Source organism: Tamandua tetradactyla, chromosome 1, assembly GCF_023851605.1.
Source record: "Tamandua tetradactyla isolate mTamTet1 chromosome 1, mTamTet1.pri, whole genome shotgun sequence".
Classification (NCBI taxonomy): Eukaryota; Metazoa; Chordata; class Mammalia; order Pilosa; family Myrmecophagidae; genus Tamandua; species Tamandua tetradactyla.
The window spans coordinates 209,165,496-209,183,413 of NC_135327.1; the positions used below are offsets into that span (position 1 = coordinate 209,165,496).

Sequence of the window (17,918 nt, forward strand, 5' to 3'; positions counted from 1 at the left end):
GCCATCTCTGGAGTACACACTCAACCCCTTCAGAAGAGTGGGATGGTGGCCAGGCTCTCCTGAATTGCCAAGGAATGTGCCCCACTCTTTCTGAGGCCTGAGGTAGCAATCCTCTCTTGAACAGTAAAGCAGTAAGCCTGCCCTCTGCCTCCAGGGCAAACTCACCCTCTCCACATGCATGAGTGAGCTGTTCTACTGGCACAAGATTTCCTGGCTCCAGACCTTAGTTTCCATGGTTCTGTCTTTGAAGTCAGTTTTCCTTCAATCTGTCTTTTCTCTCCATTTTAGTCTAGACTGGCAGTGGTTCCATGCACACTGATCTCATAAAACAAAGTTTGTTGGGTTGGCATGCAGTATAAGGGGTCTCAACTGTCAGACAATAGGACTTTACACAAATTCTTTCTGGATAATTGTATTTCCACTCTTGGCTTTTTCTGAAATGACTAACTGTTTCCATAGTTGGGTAAATCTTTATACGGGGCATGATTCTCTGGGGTCTCACTTTCTGGAAGCCCAGAATTTTCCAGACTATTCATTTCTGGTTGCTTTGTAGCCAAGTATTCAGTTCTCAGTTCATTTCTTTCCTCTCACATTTTACTATAAGCTGTAATGTGAAGCAAGGCTGTATTTTCTAACTTAGTTTGGAAATCTCTTCAGCTCAATATCCGAGCTTGTTCACTTTCACATTCTACCCTTCATCCAAAACCAGGGCTCAAATGTGCCAAATTCTCTGCCTCTTTAAAACAAGGGTTACCTTTCTTCCAATTTGCAACCACACCATTTCTAAGATCTCATCAGAAGTATCTTCAGAGTCTGTATATCTAGAACAGTCTCTTCAAAGCAATCTAAGCTTTCTGTATCAAGCTCCTCACAATTCTTCCAGAATCTTCCCCTTGTTCATTTACAAAGCTATTCCAGCAATTTTGGGTTTTGCAAATCACAGAACACCACTTCTCTAGTACCAAAATCTGTTTTGCTTTTCTAAAGTGGCTGGAATGCAATATAGCAGAAATAGATTGGCTTTTATAAAGAGGATTTATTATATTACACATTACAGTTCTAAGGCCATGAAACTGCCTGAATTAAGGCATCAATAAGATGATACCTGGACTCTGAACAAAGGCCTCTGGCATCTGGAACACTTCTGTCAACTCGATTGGGTTTCAGGACTTCTCTGGCCTAGGAATTCATTCGGAATGTTTAGTTTTCTGGAAAGTAATCATAGTGCATTGGACTTTTATAGAATCTCAGTTAGAGCCCTAGGTGTCTTTATTTTATATTTACTTTTTTTATTGTGAAAAATAGCATATATATAAAAAAGCAACATATTTCAAATCCCACTGCAAACAATTAGTTGTAGAGCAGATTTCAGAGTTTATCATGGGTTACAACTCCACAATTTTGGTTTTTTCCTTCTCACTCACCAAGACACTGGAAATTAAAATAAATCAACATAAAGGTTCAGTAGTCATACTCATTTTTTAAATCCTATCTTCTCTGTTATAACTCCACCTTCTCCTGTGACCTTTCTCCCAATCTCTAGTGGTATTTGGGCTATGCCCATTGTAACTTTTTTATATTGAAAAGCACTGTCAATAATATGGGATGAGGGATGGAACGGGTTGATATTCTGGAGAGGCTGGGCCCTGTGGGTTTCAGGACTTATGTGGCCTAGGAACCCATCTAGAGGTTGTATGTTCCTCAAAAGTAATCATAGTGCACGGAACCTTTGTAGAACCTCAGATAATGCCTTGGGTATTCTTTAGGGTTGGCAGGAATGGTTTTGGTTGGGGTTTGTCAAACCATGGCAAATAGCAATATCTAGGTGAAGCTTGCAGAAGAGTAGCCTCCAGAGTAGCCTCTCAACTCTATTTGAATTCTCTCAGCCACTGATACCTTATTTTGTAACAATTCTTTTCCCCAATTTGGTCAGGCAGGCATTGTTGATTTCACGGTGCTAGTGCTAGGCTCATCCCTGGGATTCATTTCCTATGTTACCAGGGAGATTTTCACCCCTGAATGTCATGTCCTATGTAGCAGGGAGGGTAATGATTTTCCTTACAGAGTTCAGGTTAGAGACAGAGAGGCCACATCTGAGCAACAAAAGAAGTCCTCTGGACGTTACTGTTAGCCATTCCTATAGGTACGTTAAGCTTCTCTGTTACATAAATAAGCTTCACAAGAGTAAGCCTCAAGATAAAGGGCTTGGCCTGTTGACTTGGGTGTCCCTAGTATTTGAGACAGTATCAGGGTTTTTCCCAGTGGTAAAACTTAATAGTATCATTTTTCCTCCTGTCCCTCAAGGGACATTGCCAGTACTTTTTAATTATCTGTTCAACATACTCTGAAATGTATCAGGATATCACATTAAACTCTACAGAATTGCAAGCCCTCATTCCCATTCTGGGGTCCATGAGTTTGGGTTGTTTAAATCATCTATCTAGACAGGTTGAATTAGATTATGTGCTACAGAAAATTTAGTTTTTGGAGAAAATAAACTTCTCCTCCTTTGGAATCTGCATTATTTTTAAGAGAGACTGAACTCCAATTTTGTATGACTACACAGATTGACATGAAAAGCTCTTAAATAATGTTAAAGTAAGACCATCAAATTTTTTATTACTGTTGAGTAAAAGAAAAACAGAATTCACTTTCTCAGCTATTCTACAACTTTTCATATCGATTCAGATTCTGTCTCTCACATTAAAACTAGCCTTTACCAAACTATTCTCCCTTGTCAAACTTATCAAATTTTAGTTAGCATTGACCACAACAAACAAAATTCATTTCCACAATTTCCACAACTTTTTCATATTCACCCACGCTTTGTGCTATACATTCTCAAGGACAAAACTATACCCCTTTCTTTAACAAAGCACATTCTAAATACTTTACTGCTTTAGTTTGTTAATGCTACCAGAAATAGGTTGGCTTTTACAAAGGGGATTTATTAAGTTAAAAATTTACATTTCTAAGGCCATAAAAATATCCAAACTAAGGCATCTGGGGAATGAAAGCTTGACTGAAGAAAGGGCCGATGATGTTTGAAGTTTCTCTGTCAGCTGAGAAGGCACAGAGCAACATCTGCTAGCTTCCCCTCCTGTCTTCCTTTTTCCAACAGCTTTCCTTGGGATGTTTTCTTCCCACACCTATAAAAGTCTTGGCCTGTGTGGGTCTTCAGTTTTTCTCCAAAATGGTTTACTCTTAAGGGACTCCATAAGTGACCCTACATTCAATGGGTGGAGATACATCTCCATAGAAACAACCTAATCAAAAAGATCTCACCCAACAATATTGGATCAGGATTAAAGAACATGGCTTTTCTGGGGTACACTACAGTTTCAAACTGGCATATTTATATACTCACATACCTTGTCACCAAAAAGATCTTTGATACTGTCTTTAAACCTCCTACAAAGCATAATTACTTTAAAAATAGTTTGTCAAATTAATAATTTCATTAAACACAAACTTACAGTTTTCACCATCTTAAAGATCTAATAGATATGATGTTCCTTTTTTCTATTGGATGTCAAAAAATTTCTTTTGTTTTCATAATATCCTAAAATTATGAACATTCTCAAAAGCCTCAAACTCTGGAAAATATGCAACAGTGGTTTAATTTTCTCCAAGTATAACTCCAGGAAAATTCCCTATATCTTTCAAGGACATTTTCTCTTACTCTCTGAAATTTGGAAATTAGATCTTATTCTATTACCATTATCCTAAAGCTATTTATATTTTAATAATTATTTGTTTGTTGCAGCTACTCTTGCAAAGAGAGGATTGGGAAAACAATAATTTTAAATTGGGGAATTCTCTCAGAACAAACATGGCCTAATTCACAATATTTCATCTGTGCCCCTCATTTCTAATCTCCAGACCCAGTAGAAAGAATTCTAAATCAAGCCTACCCTTACCCATCCTTCTGTACCCAACCCCTCCGCCATATCTGCCTTAGCTGGTTAGGTTCTAGGGGCAGGGTTAGGTGAGATGGAAAGAATGAGGCTTGGTTTTAAAAATTTTTAATGAAGGATTTAAGATCCCTAAGGTGGCCTTAGTGTTGATAAGAGTTCTTATGCTCTTCTTTTAATTGTTTCTAATTTTCAGATATATGTGTTCTAAAACTCCTAAAGCAACTGGAAAAGTCTTTGCCTTTCCCAAAGGCATTCCTCTACTGCCGTCCGGAAATTCCAGGGGGTTGATTTCTTTCCACTGTTTAGGTTTCTTTACTGTCATTATAAAAACTAACACTTTGAACTCTGGTGCCTAGATTGCTTTCTTCCCCTCTGGGGCTCCAGGAGTACTAACATATATGTGCTTATTTATCTTTAAGAAATCTGAATACAGCTCTTTTAAGAGTTTTGTTTGCCAATTTGGTATTACCATTTGGAGACAGGAAAATAAACACTGCACAAACAGACACAAATAGAAGATAGCACATTCAAAAAAACCCACCCAAAAACATAGAGATAGAAAACTCACTAATTTGAACCCTACTTTTCCTGGTACGCTTGAATATTATAATTTCTCTTGGGCTCCCTGTTCATCCATTGCTATAGACTCTTGCCAATTGTCACTTGCCAATGAGGTAGAAATTTTGCCAGAGGCTCTGCTGCTGGTTTTAGAAAGCATGAGGACACTGCTATCTATGGGATGGGGAGACCTTTTTTATCTCAGGGTCTTTTACCTCTGATAAAGAGGGATGCAGAGGGGGAGGAATAAGGGAGCTTGCACCTTTCCTGATCTATTGGACCCTTGGTGGCTGCTAATGTTACTGGTAAAATTTCACATTTTTTAATATTGATTGCTGAGAGAGACAAATAAAGGAGTGAACATATATCTTCTTACCCCATTTCTCCTCTCACTTGCCCAAAATTTTCCATTTCTCAGAATTTCAATAATCAATAAGCAATTAGGAACACTTGAACAATACAAATGCAACAAGACAATGACTAGCAAATTTAAACAAACACTTAACACTTATTATATATTTAAGTAACACACAAATTAATAACTAGACTGAACACACAAATTAACATTTAAACAGGTATTAAACATTATCCCTACATAACACACCAGTTAAATAGTAAAGCAGACATACTCAATTTCATTAAATAACAATTAATTGTTGGACTACTTACTGTCCAGGAGCACACTCCACAGACAAACTCAAGGTAGGGCCCCAAATCTTGTATTGAATGGTAGCCAGAAAACATAGCAGTATAGAGATCAGAGCAAGGGACAACATTCTGGAAGTGGGACCCAGGGCCTCAAGCCCTAGGTCCAAGGACTCAGAACTGCTTGACTAACTTCCTGATCTGCTTTTGACTTGATGACCCAGATGGGTCAGATGTCTGGATCTGGAACTGGAAACCATTTCTCTTTTTGAACCTTTTTAAGATGCCAATGGTCTGGAGTACCAGCAGAGTAGAGAAAAATGCAGCTGCCAAGCCTCTAGACTAAAAGAGTCTAGCAGTTGCAAAAGACTTAAGTACTACATTTACCTGTCCCATTGGGGCTCCAAACCATCCGGCATTCTGAACCCTTGCTTCTTAGTAATCTTTCTCCCTTCATAGTCACCAAATTGATACCGGACAAAAGCAGAGAGCTCTCTGCCGGATGTACATAGCAGCCAATCCATGATACCGGGTTTAAAAGAGAAAGTGTTCAGTGCTACACATGAAGCAGGACAGCAGATGGCCTATTAGCCCCCAGATCTGTCTCCCTGAGATTAAGGAGTTCAGACTATATATGGATTCAGACAAGGTGGGTAGGGTGGATTTGTTACCATTACATTTGAAAGCATACACAGAGTTGAGACTAGGTTACAATGATCATTACAACAGAAAATATAAACAGGAAGGGACTAGGCCAGAATAACAACTACAACAGCAAGTATAAACAAGGCTGAAACTAGTTGAGTTTCAGTAGTTTCAGGTATTAACATCCGTCAATTCTACAATATAGAAAAAAAAAGCATCTATATGATGAATCAGTAATCATAATCATTTGTTAATCCTTAATTTCTCAGTTACAAAAAAGCATTTCACAAAACACAGCACCCATCCATGATAATAGCTCTCATCAACATAGGAATAGAAGGGAACTTTCTCAACACAGCAAAGGTCATGTGGAAAAAACCTACAGCTAACATCAGGTTTAATGTTGAGAGACTAGATGCTTTGCCCATAAGACTGGGAACAAGAAAAGGATGTCTTTTCTTACCACTGTTATTCATCATCATACTGGAATGCTTAGCTAAAACAATAAGACAAGACAAAGAAGTGAAAATATGCAGTTGAAAAGAAAGAAATATGTCAGTTAAAAGAAACACTAAAGAGATATCAACCCACTCCAGCACAAGTGTTGGTGTCCCCAGTAAATGCACAACTCACATAGGCACTGGATAGAACAATGTTTACTCACGTAGAGAAGAGAGAGACCAGGGCCATTTTCAGTTCAGTGAGTGGGTCCCTTCTGGTGCTACCGTGGGGCTACCTCATCCCTTCCCTGCTAGGAGCAAATATATTAGTGGAGTTGGTCAGGTGTCACATGACATACATGATGAAGCAATTCAAAGAACTTGCTGTTCCTATGGGACAGGGGAGGATCACCATACAAGGAAGAATAGTTTTGATTCAGTATAATAAGCTCATAGTCTACTCCCAAAAAAAGGGATTGTTCTGGATCAGGGCTCTGATTGGGCAAACCCTGGGAGGCATGGCAGGTCATATGATGGCTGCTTGCCCAACAGTCTACTTCCCTTCACCCATACCAAGCTATAACAAATAAAACTGCAATAGCATGTCACAATCAGTTGGACCAGCAACCACCTCAAATTTGAAGGTGCAGATGGGTATGATGAATAATTCCAATAATGATGATTCATTTGGAAAGCTTTCTTATCATGTTTACATGGCATTTAATTGTGGCTTCCAGGAGGACCATTCCTAGAAATATGGCCAGACCTCCTTGGAGTCAAATTCTCAACCAGGAACCCCAAATACTAAAGTTGTCAGCTAAAGAAATTAAAGAAAGAGCTCAAGGGGGATTGCAGCTGCACAGACAACCACCCCATTTGAGCATGAATTCTTTTAAGTTCATTTCAAATGGAGACATGTTTATGGGCGAGGCCAGCCAGGGGTGTCATGTATGATTGACTGCAGCTCCCTTCAGAGACCGTAGAGCTGTAACTGAGAAATTAAGAGTTTACAAATAATTATGATTACCGAACCATTATATAGGTGTTGTATTCTTTCTATACTGTAGAATAGGCAGAAGTTAATATCTGAAATTACTCAAGTTCAACTAGTCTCAGCCTTGTGTACACTTACTATTGCAAAGGTAACAACCCCACCCCCTCCTGTTGAATCCGTAAAAACTATGAACTTCTCAGACTTGGGGAGACAGATTTGTGGGCTAATAGGCCATCTGATTTACTGCTTCATCCATAGCAGTGAACTCTCTCTTTTTGAAACCTTGGAGTTATGGATTGGCTGTTGTGGCATCGGGCAGGGAACCCTGCATTTGTTTGGTATCATCACAATGACTGGGCACCAAATCTTTCCCCTGTGAGACCTGCCAGACAAAACCTTAGTAATGGCCTAGGGTCAGGCCTGAAAAAAAAATCACACCCAGGTTCTTTGCTAGGAACCAGATTCTTCAACTCCATCCCTTGATTTTTCAGGACCTATGTGAAAAACATAGGCTATCCCATCCTAGACCTGAATGGGTTGGATGTGTAGCCAAGAAGTTAGGAATTAACAAGTGATTATGATTATTAAATCATTATACAGGTATTTCTTTTTTATTTTCTAAGTATATTAGAATAGCCAAAAGGAAATACCAGAAATGTTCAAACTAATCTAGTTGCCTTGATCTTTGATGATTGTATAACCTTTATCTTGTGCCCTTGTGATTGTAAAAACTGGTGACTGTCCCTCATTTGTACCCATTTTTTTCCAGTTTTGCAACTCTGGAGTCTTGTGCTCACCAGACATACTCCTAATGTTTATTAATGAAGAGTTGGGTCAACTCAAAACTAACACCCCCAGGTCCAAAGTTATCTTGATAACTGAAGCTGGATCTAACCAAAATGGGCCCACCTCACATGTGCAGTACCTCACAATTTGTGCCAGTTTGAATCTATTATGTACCCCAGAAAATCCATGCTTTAATCCTGATCCAATCTTGTGGGGGCAGCTGTTTCTTCTAATCCTGATTCAATATTGCAGGACAGAAACTTTTTATTAGATTATCATCACGGAGATGTGACACACTCAATTGTGGGTGTGAACTTTTGATTTGCTAGAGATGTGACTTTATCCATTCCAGGTGGGCCCTGATGAGTTTACTAGTCTTTAAAAGGGGAAACATTTTTGGAGAAAAGACAGAAATGAAAAAACTGAAAGAAACTTCAGAGAAGAGCTGACAGGCAGAGAATAGAGACAGGATGTTTGAAGATGTTTGGAGCCCAGCAGGTATAGCATTGAGATGTTAAGCAAGCCAGAACCCAAAGAGAGCCAAAGGAAGCCAAGAGATGGAAAGCCAACCCTGGAGAAGCAAAGTGAGGAAACCCCACAAGAAGAGAGGCTGAAATCAATGGCGCCCAAGAGCAAGGGACCAACAGATGCCAGTCTCATGACTACCAGCTGTCAGAGGTGTTCCTGATCCATTGGCCTTTCTTGATTGAACATATCTCCCTGGATGCCTGAATCTGGACATTTTCATAAGCTTAGAACTGTAAACTTGTACCTATTAAATTCCCCCTTTTAAAAGCCATTCTAATTCTGGTATAGTGCATTCTGGCAGCATTTAAGAAACTAATACAGACTTTAACCTATAAGTCACCTATACCTCATTATAATACTAAAAGTCATGCCCACCATCCTATTGAGACCACCATTTTCTTACATATATTCTATGACTACACATATTATCAATCTGCGCATGCCCACTAATTAGATCACCTCTAATGATATCATCTGGAGTCATTGTGCTCATTATCCTAAAACCTGCCCATTTTTTGATAACTATCAGAATTACTGTATTTTTACCAGAGAGATTTTCATGTTGATAGGCTTTCCTGCTTCATGCCTGGCAATAAAATCTTTCTCTCTTTGTGACCCTGGGCGTCTCAGGAATTGTTCATTGAATATGGGTAAGAGAGCTCACTGCCTTTGTCCAGTAACAGGTGTTGAGGGGCTGTGTCAAAAAGCAGGTGTCATAATAGGGAACACAGAAGTGCACTCTCACTGGGCATATGCAAAACCTCTGGAAACAAAGAGTTTCCAATACTAAGGCATCCCAAACAGAGCATGCATTCATCAGGCAGTCAGTTTATCAGGGCCAAAAATAAGATGGGACTCCAGGGTGGGACTCCAGCCTTAGGGTTCTCCTTCTTCCTGTTTTGAAATCAGTACTGTCAGGTGTTGTGCCAGTTTGAATCTTTTATGTACCCCAGAAAAGACCATGTTCTTTTAATGGTCTTTTAATGCATTCTTGTGGGGACAGACCTATTACATGTGGGAACTTTTGTTTAGGCTATTTCAATTGAAATGAGACCTAGCCCATTCAAACTTAATCCTTTATTTGAGTCCTTTGTGAAGAGGATACATGATAGTAAAAGCCCAGAAAGCCTAGAGAGAAATATCACAGGAGAAATAAGGAAGGACTCACAGGAGCTGAGAGAGAGAGAGAGAGCACTTGAAACCAGAATCCAAGAGAAAGGGACCACAGACATTGCTATGTGCCTTCCCAAGTGACAGGGGAACCCTGGAGACAAACAGCCTTTCTTCAGAGAAGGTATCTTCCTCTTCATACCTTAATTGGGATATTTTCATGGCCTTAGAACTGTAAATTTGTAAACTAATCATACCCCATTGAAAAATCCAACCCATTTCTGGCATTCTGGCAGCTTTAGCAAACAGAAACATGTGTGAGTATGGATCAGTACTAAGTTGAACAGAAAGGGCTCACAGCAATTGCTAAGGAAGCATGGAGAGTTTTTCTTCAGGAGGAGGGAACAAATTTAGAAGCATTTCTGAAAAACAAAATCATTAATATGTCCCCTCTCCCATGCCTCCCCAGGTACCTGATTTGGTTATCAAACATACGGTACAAATGGAAAGCACCCTTTCCTGGAATTGCTGCGTTGAGACTTCTCACCTGAGATATGTCATCCAGGGAGGAGTTATCTTGTCTCCTCCCACAGCCTCTTAAGCCTCTCCTTTAGTTGTCCATGAAAATGGTCAGTTACCCACCCTGTGACTTCATGGTGTAATAGGGCATGGAAAGTCCATCATATGCCCCTTGATGGGCTGCAAAACTGGTGTCGTTATCACATGCAATGTGTTCAGGGAATAGCTGAACGGGAAACACATGGGGTATTGTCGGGCCTGGGCAGCGTATTGTGGGGCCTGAGTCAGTGGAATGCATGGGAATGGCGAGGCCAAACCCACAGAATGTGTCCCAGCTACAGTCAGGATCCAGTAAAATGAGAGGCCCTATGATCTATCTGCTCAGAAGATGCTGGCCTGAAGACAGGAGTCTGTCACTAGGACAGTTTTTTCATGTTGTTCTTAAGTCTTCTATTGACAGTGACAGTCCATACATGAAAGCCCAGTCCAGGATGGAGGTTGAACCCTCACGGGCTGTCTTATCTCAGCCTCTACATTCAGCTGACAAGCCTGGTCTGCTGTTGGTTCTGATGCCCCCACCAGCCAGAGGCATGGGAGAAAAGCTCATTAGGAGCAGAAGTGATATTTAGCCCATCGTCTTATTCCCACAGCAGTCTGATTTCATATGCCACTTTGTCTTGACAGTGGCCTCATCAAATAGCAGGCTATTAGTCATAGCTCATGAGGCACTGAAGTTCAGTCTTTCATATGCCCCACTAAAATGGGACAATTTCCATTCCCAACACAATTCCCACTGCAGCAATTCCCATCAGGGATTGGGCACTAGTGCACATAGAAACACATCTCCACCAATAATACATTATATAGTGGGGCCACACAGTGAGGTGTGTGGGCAGCTTGTACAAGAATCACACTAGTGGTGGCCTCAGACCCAAAACCGGAGGGCATTATTTGTTTCCCCCTCTTCCCAATGCCAGTATCCTTTTAGCATCCTGTGACCACAGAATCACAACACTCTGAAATCTTCCCACCCAACACCGCCCCTCCCCCGAGGCTTCCTTCTCTCCTGGGGACACAGGCACTTCAGCAGAGATGACGGGGTAAAAATCCTGTGAGACCGTGAGACCCATCCCAAGGTTCATAGGAGGGCAAGGGAACAGCACCCCGATGGTCACTACACCGCCAGGGTGCAGACTGCAGCAAGGCCTCCCGTTTGTTTGTGGGCGGAGCAAAGAGCCCAGCAGAGCTGCTGTTCTTTGGGTGAGTCTCAGAGCAGCGCAAAGCATCCCTCCTGGGTGAGGGTCAAGCTCAGATGACCCGAAATTGGGAGGGTGCGCTTGGAGAGCTGCAATCAGGTGACATGCACCCCTCCTGTGCCAGTTTCGCAGACACAGTGACCTCGAGTAGGGGTGAGGTTAGTTACCATCTTTCCTCCCTGTCTTTCTGCCTCCCCATTTCCCAGCCCCACTTTCTCCCTTCCCCTCTCTTTAGTCTTGGAGGCAGAGGAGCCTGCTTCTCTGAAGCCCAGTGCCCGCGGTGCCGGTCCACAGGGCACTCGGTCATTTGGCCACTGCCACGAGGGTCGTCCCTGCCTCCTGCGGTCATTGCTCAAGTGAATGCTGCCGGGTCCCACAGCTGCAGGACGACGTGGGTGGGGGGCAGGGCCCCACCTTCCCTACAGCTACCACTACTGTCTGGGCAGAGGTTGCAGGTTGTGCTCTGGGCTTTGAAGGTAGGTGGAGGTATAATCCGACACTCTCAAGGCTTCAACCAGATTGCCTACATTATTGTGGAAGCAAATGTACCAAGTCTCAAAGGTCTTTTTAAGGCCTCTAGGCAATGAGATCCCTAACAGCCTACATTCTTTTCTTCTTTCTTCCTTGCTCCAGTTTCAACAGCCACAGGAATGTCTAGGTGTCTGTTGGTGCCAAGGACCTGCTTGTGGATAGATACTTAGCTCCTGAGTCACCCTCAGGCTTGGTCTGGTGCCATTGTTGAAAGGCCATAAGCAGTGGCTGCAGAATTGCTCCCCAGTCTTCCTGGAACCCCTCTGTTAGACCTCTAATCTTTCCCATTCAGCTCTGCAGGGGAGTTGGGGTGGGAGCAGGGGCTAAAGAGAATGATCAATGCTTCCCACCGACCCACCTCCCCCAGCCCCGCCTTTGGAACCTCAAAGCTTACAGAAAGCAATCTACTAGCATTCTCCAAGAAAGCCTCCTGGCCTCTGCTATCACCCTTAGCTGACACTTTGGGCATTTGGGGCCTGCAACTAGCCAGACCTGGTGAAACTTCAGTACCCCGTCCTAGGCCCACCTCCGGAGTTTGTGGCCCTCTAGACAGTGGGGTATCTACAGAACACTTGCCTCCCTGTAGCCACAGGAAGGCCATCATCTCAATCTGCCACCCTGCGGGCAGCTGGTACCCTACTGGAACACTGAACTGACCATTCCTTAAGTCACCACCATGCCATGGCTCTTTAATTAGAGATGCCCACTGCAGCAGATTGCCAGCCAGAAGAGACACCAAGGAGATGTCAACCCACTCCAATACAAGAGTGTGGCCAGATACTAAAAACAGGAGTTACATAGGCACTGGAAGGAACAACGTGTACTCACATAGGGAAGAGACAGAGTAAGATCATTTTCAGCCAGCAGATCGTCAGAGTCCAGCTGTCATATGACACACATGTGTAAGTAAGGATTTGCTGTGCAGCTGGAACATGGGAGGATTACCTCATAAGGAAGAATTTGGGCTGAGTATGAGCTCACTGTCTAGTTTCTAAATAAGGGAATGTTCCAGGCTCAAGGCTCTTAGGGCCACCTAGGGAGGGACAGCTGTTTGCACAATGGCTGCTTCCCCAACAAAATAGGACTATGTTTATTTCATGATATCTTATGTAAATAAGTATGAAAAAATCTACAAAAATATCTCCTATGATTAGTAAGTGAGTATAGCAAGGTCACAGTATACAAGATAAATATACAAGTCAATTACCTTCTTATATATCAGCCATGTGCAAATTTTTAATCAGAATTTAAAATTTAAAAACAATACCACATAAAGCAATAACATCAAAAGTGAAGTACTTGGGGGCAGTACAACGGTGGTTCAGTGGCAGAGGCGGAATTCTTACCTGTCCTGCTGGAGACCCTGATTCAATTCCTGGTGTCTGCCAAAAAAAAAACTTAAAAAAAAAATTAAGTGCTCAGGTGTTGCAAAGTGGCTCAGTGGTAGACTTCTTGCCTGCCATGTTGGAGACCCAGGTTCGATTTCTGGAACCCATGCCAATAAAAAGAAAAAAAAAACTGAAGTGCTTAGGTATAAGTAACAAAATACATACAAGATATATATGCAGCAAACTATAAAATACAAATGAAAGAAGATCTAAATAAATGAAGCAATAATCCACATTTTGCATGGTAAAACCCCATATTGTTAAGATATTTTTTCTTGATAATTTGATCTATAGACTAAACATAACCCTAATTTAAATCTGTCAGGTTTTAGACAGTAGCCGACTGAGAAATCAGAGAAACTGAGTCCGAGTTTAAAAAAGTTTATTGTCCCAGGATGAGGTTCCCGGGTCTGGGTGCTCAGGGTCCAGGCCAGGGAAGTCACGCCACCCTAGGGGCGGCAGGACTAGATATAGGCTAGCTAGTGGGGGTGCGGATGATGCCTATGGGACCTCCTGTGGTAGGTTAGGAGTTTCGTGCACTTTAGGACTGGGAGCATAGCTATGGGCCTTCGCCAGGGGGCATAACTACCAGCCATGTGCAGTGGGCATAGCTACAGGCTGTGTGCAGTGAGGGTCTTTGGTTTGTCAGGGCAGGTCCTGATTGGCTGAGTTTGAACAGCTGTATGCCCTGATGTTCATGGGTTTTAGTTTGGGTGGGGGCCTTCCAACCAGAGGCTACCGGGCAAGGCCTTACAAAATCTGAGCAAGCTGTTTTATATATATGGAAAACTGATTCTAAACTTTATACAGAAAGGCAAAAGACAGACTAACAAATAAAAGACTAAAGAGGAATGAAGTTGGCGAACTTGTGCTGTTAGATTTCAAGACTTATTATAAAGCTATAGTAATCAAGACAAGATGGGGAAAGCTTTGACACATAGATCAATGGAACAGAATAGGCAGCCTAGAAATAGAACATATAAATACAATCAACTGACCTTGACAAAGGTACGAAGGCTAATTAATGGAAAAAATATTCTTTTCAAGAAATGATGCTGGAATAATTGGACACATATGTGCAAATAAACAAGCCTAGACAAAAACCTTGCCCTTTTCACCAAAAAAAGCTATTCAAAATGGATCATGTACCTAAACATAAAATGCAAAACTATAAACTTCTAGAAGAATGCATAGAAGAAAAACATATGTCACCTTGGGTTTGGTGATGAGTTTTTAGGAACAATACCAAATGAAGAATCTATGAAAGAAAAATTGATAAGTTGTAATTTATTAAAATTTAAAACTTTTGCTGTGTGAAAGATAGGAGAATGAAAAGACAAGGTGCAAACTGAGGGAAAATATTTGGGAAAGACATGTCTGATAAAGAACTCATATCCAAAATATAAAAAGAACTCTTAAAACTCAACAATAGGAATATAAACAACCCAATTAAAACATAGTCAAAAGATCCAAGCAGAAGAGTGAACTGAGGGGAGGGGCCAAGATGGCAGCTTAACGATGTGTGCATTTTAGTTCATCCTCCAGAACAACTACTAAATAACCAGAAATGGTACAGAACAGCTCCTGGGGCCACGTCAGTGATGGGACACACAGCATACCCCAGTCTGGACCAGCTAGACCAGATGCGAACCTCCCCAGAACCGTTAGTTCCCCAAGCCGCAGCAGCCGGCATCCCTCCCCCACAGGCTGCTTCCCAGAGGGGAAAGGAAAGAGAGTTTAACAGCAGCAGGGGCTGAACCCAACCAAACACCAATTGTGGCATTAATTAACAAATTCTGACTACTAAAAATAGGCCCCTATCTCAGGTGAACCTGGTCAAAGTGGAGGTCACTCAATGGGCTGACAGAAAAAGAAAAAAAGCAAAGAAATAGAGGTCTTTGTGGCTTTGTTTCTACAAAGGCTTAACTGCATTTGGAAGCAGCTGCAGGGCTTCTCAGGCTGCAACTGCCCCAGGCATAGGCAGAAACAAGCCCATTTGAGGGCTTGTCTGGAGCCTATGGCTTCCCCAGGGAAGGGGTGAAGTCCAACACAGGTGGAATCCCTCCCTCAAGGAATTCAGACACCAGGGCTTGGTAATTTGAAACCATTAAAACCAGACTACAACCTCTCCTCTGTCTCCACCACGTCCCCAGCATGAAGAGTCTGACAAAGTTAAAGGTACTACATCATCTTATGCTGGTGGGATCTGCAGGCAGACAAGCACCACATACAGGGCAGGATAAGAAAAACAGAGTCCAGAGACTTCACAGGAAAGTCTTTCAATCTGCTGGGTCTCATCATCAGGGAAAACCAACACAGGTGACTCTTTCCCCCTGATAGGAGACCAGTTTGATCTAGGAAAATCCAGCTGGTGTCTATAATACCTAAGTAGACCGTCCAAAGGGTGGGGGTGGGGGGAGCACCATACAAGCAGGGCAAGAAACAAGAAAACCAGAACTGAAAAATTCTCCTCTATTAAACAAAACCTAAGCTAGAGGTCCAGAAAAAGCTGAACTGAATGTCAGAGAACAGATAGATAACAAATTCATCCAGCAAGAAAACCCTAGGAAAAAGAACTGAAAGCAATCTCCAGAATAAACTAGTTAAGGTAATTAAATGTCTAGACACCAGCAAAAAATGACAAATCACACCAGGAAAATTGAAGATATGGCCCAGTCAAAGGAACAAACCAACAACTCAAATGAGATACAGGAGCTGAAACAATTCATTCAGAATATATGAACAGACATGGAAAACCTCATCAAAAACCAAATCAATGAATTGAGGGGGGATATAAAGAAGGCAAGGAATGAACAAAAAGAAGAAATGGAAAGTCTGAAAAAAACAAATCACAGAACTTATGGGAATGAAAGACACAGTAGAAGAGGTGAAAAAACCAATGGAAACCTACAATGGTAGATTTCGAGAGGCAGAAGATAGCATTAGTGAACTGGAGGATGGAACATCTGAAAGCCACCAAGAAACAGAAACTATAGGGGGGAAAATGGAAAAATAGGAGCAGGGACTCAGGGAATTGAATGACAGTATGAAGTGCATGAATATACGTGTTGTGGGAGTCCCAGAAGGAGAAGAGAAGGGAAAAGGAGGAGAAAAACAAATGGAGGAAATTATCACTGAAAATTTCCCAACTCTTATGAAAGACTTAAAATTACAGATTCAAGAAGTGCAGCGTACTTCAAAGAGAACAGATCCAGACAGATACTCCAAGGCACTTCAAAATATCAGTGGTCAAAAAGAAAGAGAGACTCTTGAAAGCAGCAAGAGAAAAGCAATCCATCACATACAAGGGAAACCCAATAAGACTATGCGTAGATTTCTCAGCAGAAACCATGAAGGCAAGAAGACAGTGGGATGATATATTTAAATTACTAAAAGAGAAAAACTGCCAACCAAGAATTCTATATCCAGCAAGATTGACCTTCAAAAATGAGGGAGAAATTAAAACATTTTCAGACAAAAAAAATCACTGAGAGAATTGGTGACCAAGAGACCAGCTCTGCAAGAAATACTAAAGGGAGCACTAGAGACAGATATGAAAAGACCAAAGAGAGAGGTGTGGAGAAGAGTGGAGAAAGGAAGACTATGAGTAAAGGTAAAAAAGAAGGAAAATTAGATATGACATATAAAATCCAAAAGGCAAAATGGTAGAAGAAAGTACTACCCATACAGTAATAACACAAAATGTTAATGGATTAAACTCCCCAATCAAAAGACACAGACTGGCAGAATGGATTAAAAAACAGACCATCTATATACTATCTACAGGAAACACATCTTAGACCCAAAGATAAACATAGGTTGAAAGTGAAAGGTTGGGAAAAGGTATTTCATGCAAATGACAATCAGAAAAGAGTGGGAGTAGCTATACTAATATCCAACAAATTAGACTTCGAATGTAAAACAGTTAAAAGAGACAAGAATATTATGTATGAATAAAAGGAACAAATCAACATGAAGACATAACAATCATAAATATTTATGCACCAAACCAGAATGCTCCAAAATACATGTGGCAAACACTGAAAAGAGAAATAGACACATCTACCATAATAGTTGGAGACTTCAATTCCCCACTCTCATCAATGGACAGAATATCTAGACATAGGATCAACAAAGAAACAGAGAATTTGAATAACAAAATAAATGAGCTAGACTTAACAGACATTTATAGAACATTACACACCACAACAGCAGGTCACACCTTTTACTCAAGTGCTCATGGATCATTCTCAAAGACAGACCAAATGCTGGGTCACAAAGCAAGTGTCAATAAATTTAGAAACATGGATATTATACAAAACACTTTCTCAGATCATAAAGGAATGAAGTTGGAAATCAATAATATTCAGAGTGCCAGAAAATTCACAAATATGTGGAGGTTCAACAACACACTCTTAAACAACCAGTGGGTCAAGGAAGAAATAACAAGAGAAATCAATAAATATCTCGAAGCAAATGAAAATAAAAACAGAACATATCAAAACTTATGGGACGCAGCAAAGGCAATGCTAAAAGGGAAAATTATTGCCCTAAATGCCTATATTAAAAAAAACAAGAAAGGGCAAAAATTGAGGAATTAA

The 17,918-nt window shown here is 41.2% G+C and overlaps 1 protein-coding gene across 6 annotated transcripts in view; it reads right to left on the minus strand.

Annotated features, from left to right (window-relative positions):
* LOC143675831 (isopentenyl-diphosphate delta-isomerase 2-like) overlaps positions 1–17,918 on the minus strand; it is a 65,820-nt gene that overhangs the window by 16,971 nt on the left and 30,931 nt on the right. The window contains exons 1-2 of one of the 6 annotated variants that reach the window (XM_077151789.1): positions 12,758–12,887; positions 6,430–6,513 (exon numbers count right to left, since the gene is read on the minus strand). In XM_077151789.1, coding sequence (XP_077007904.1) covers positions 6,430–6,455 — 26 coding nt within the window. In that variant the 5' untranslated portion in view covers positions 6,456–6,513; positions 12,758–12,887. Of the gene's footprint in view, positions 1–5,507; positions 5,797–6,429; positions 6,517–12,757; positions 12,890–17,918 lie in introns of those variants that run through there. The other 5 variants (XM_077151790.1, XM_077151788.1, XM_077151794.1 and 2 more) reach the window with 5 other exon arrangements.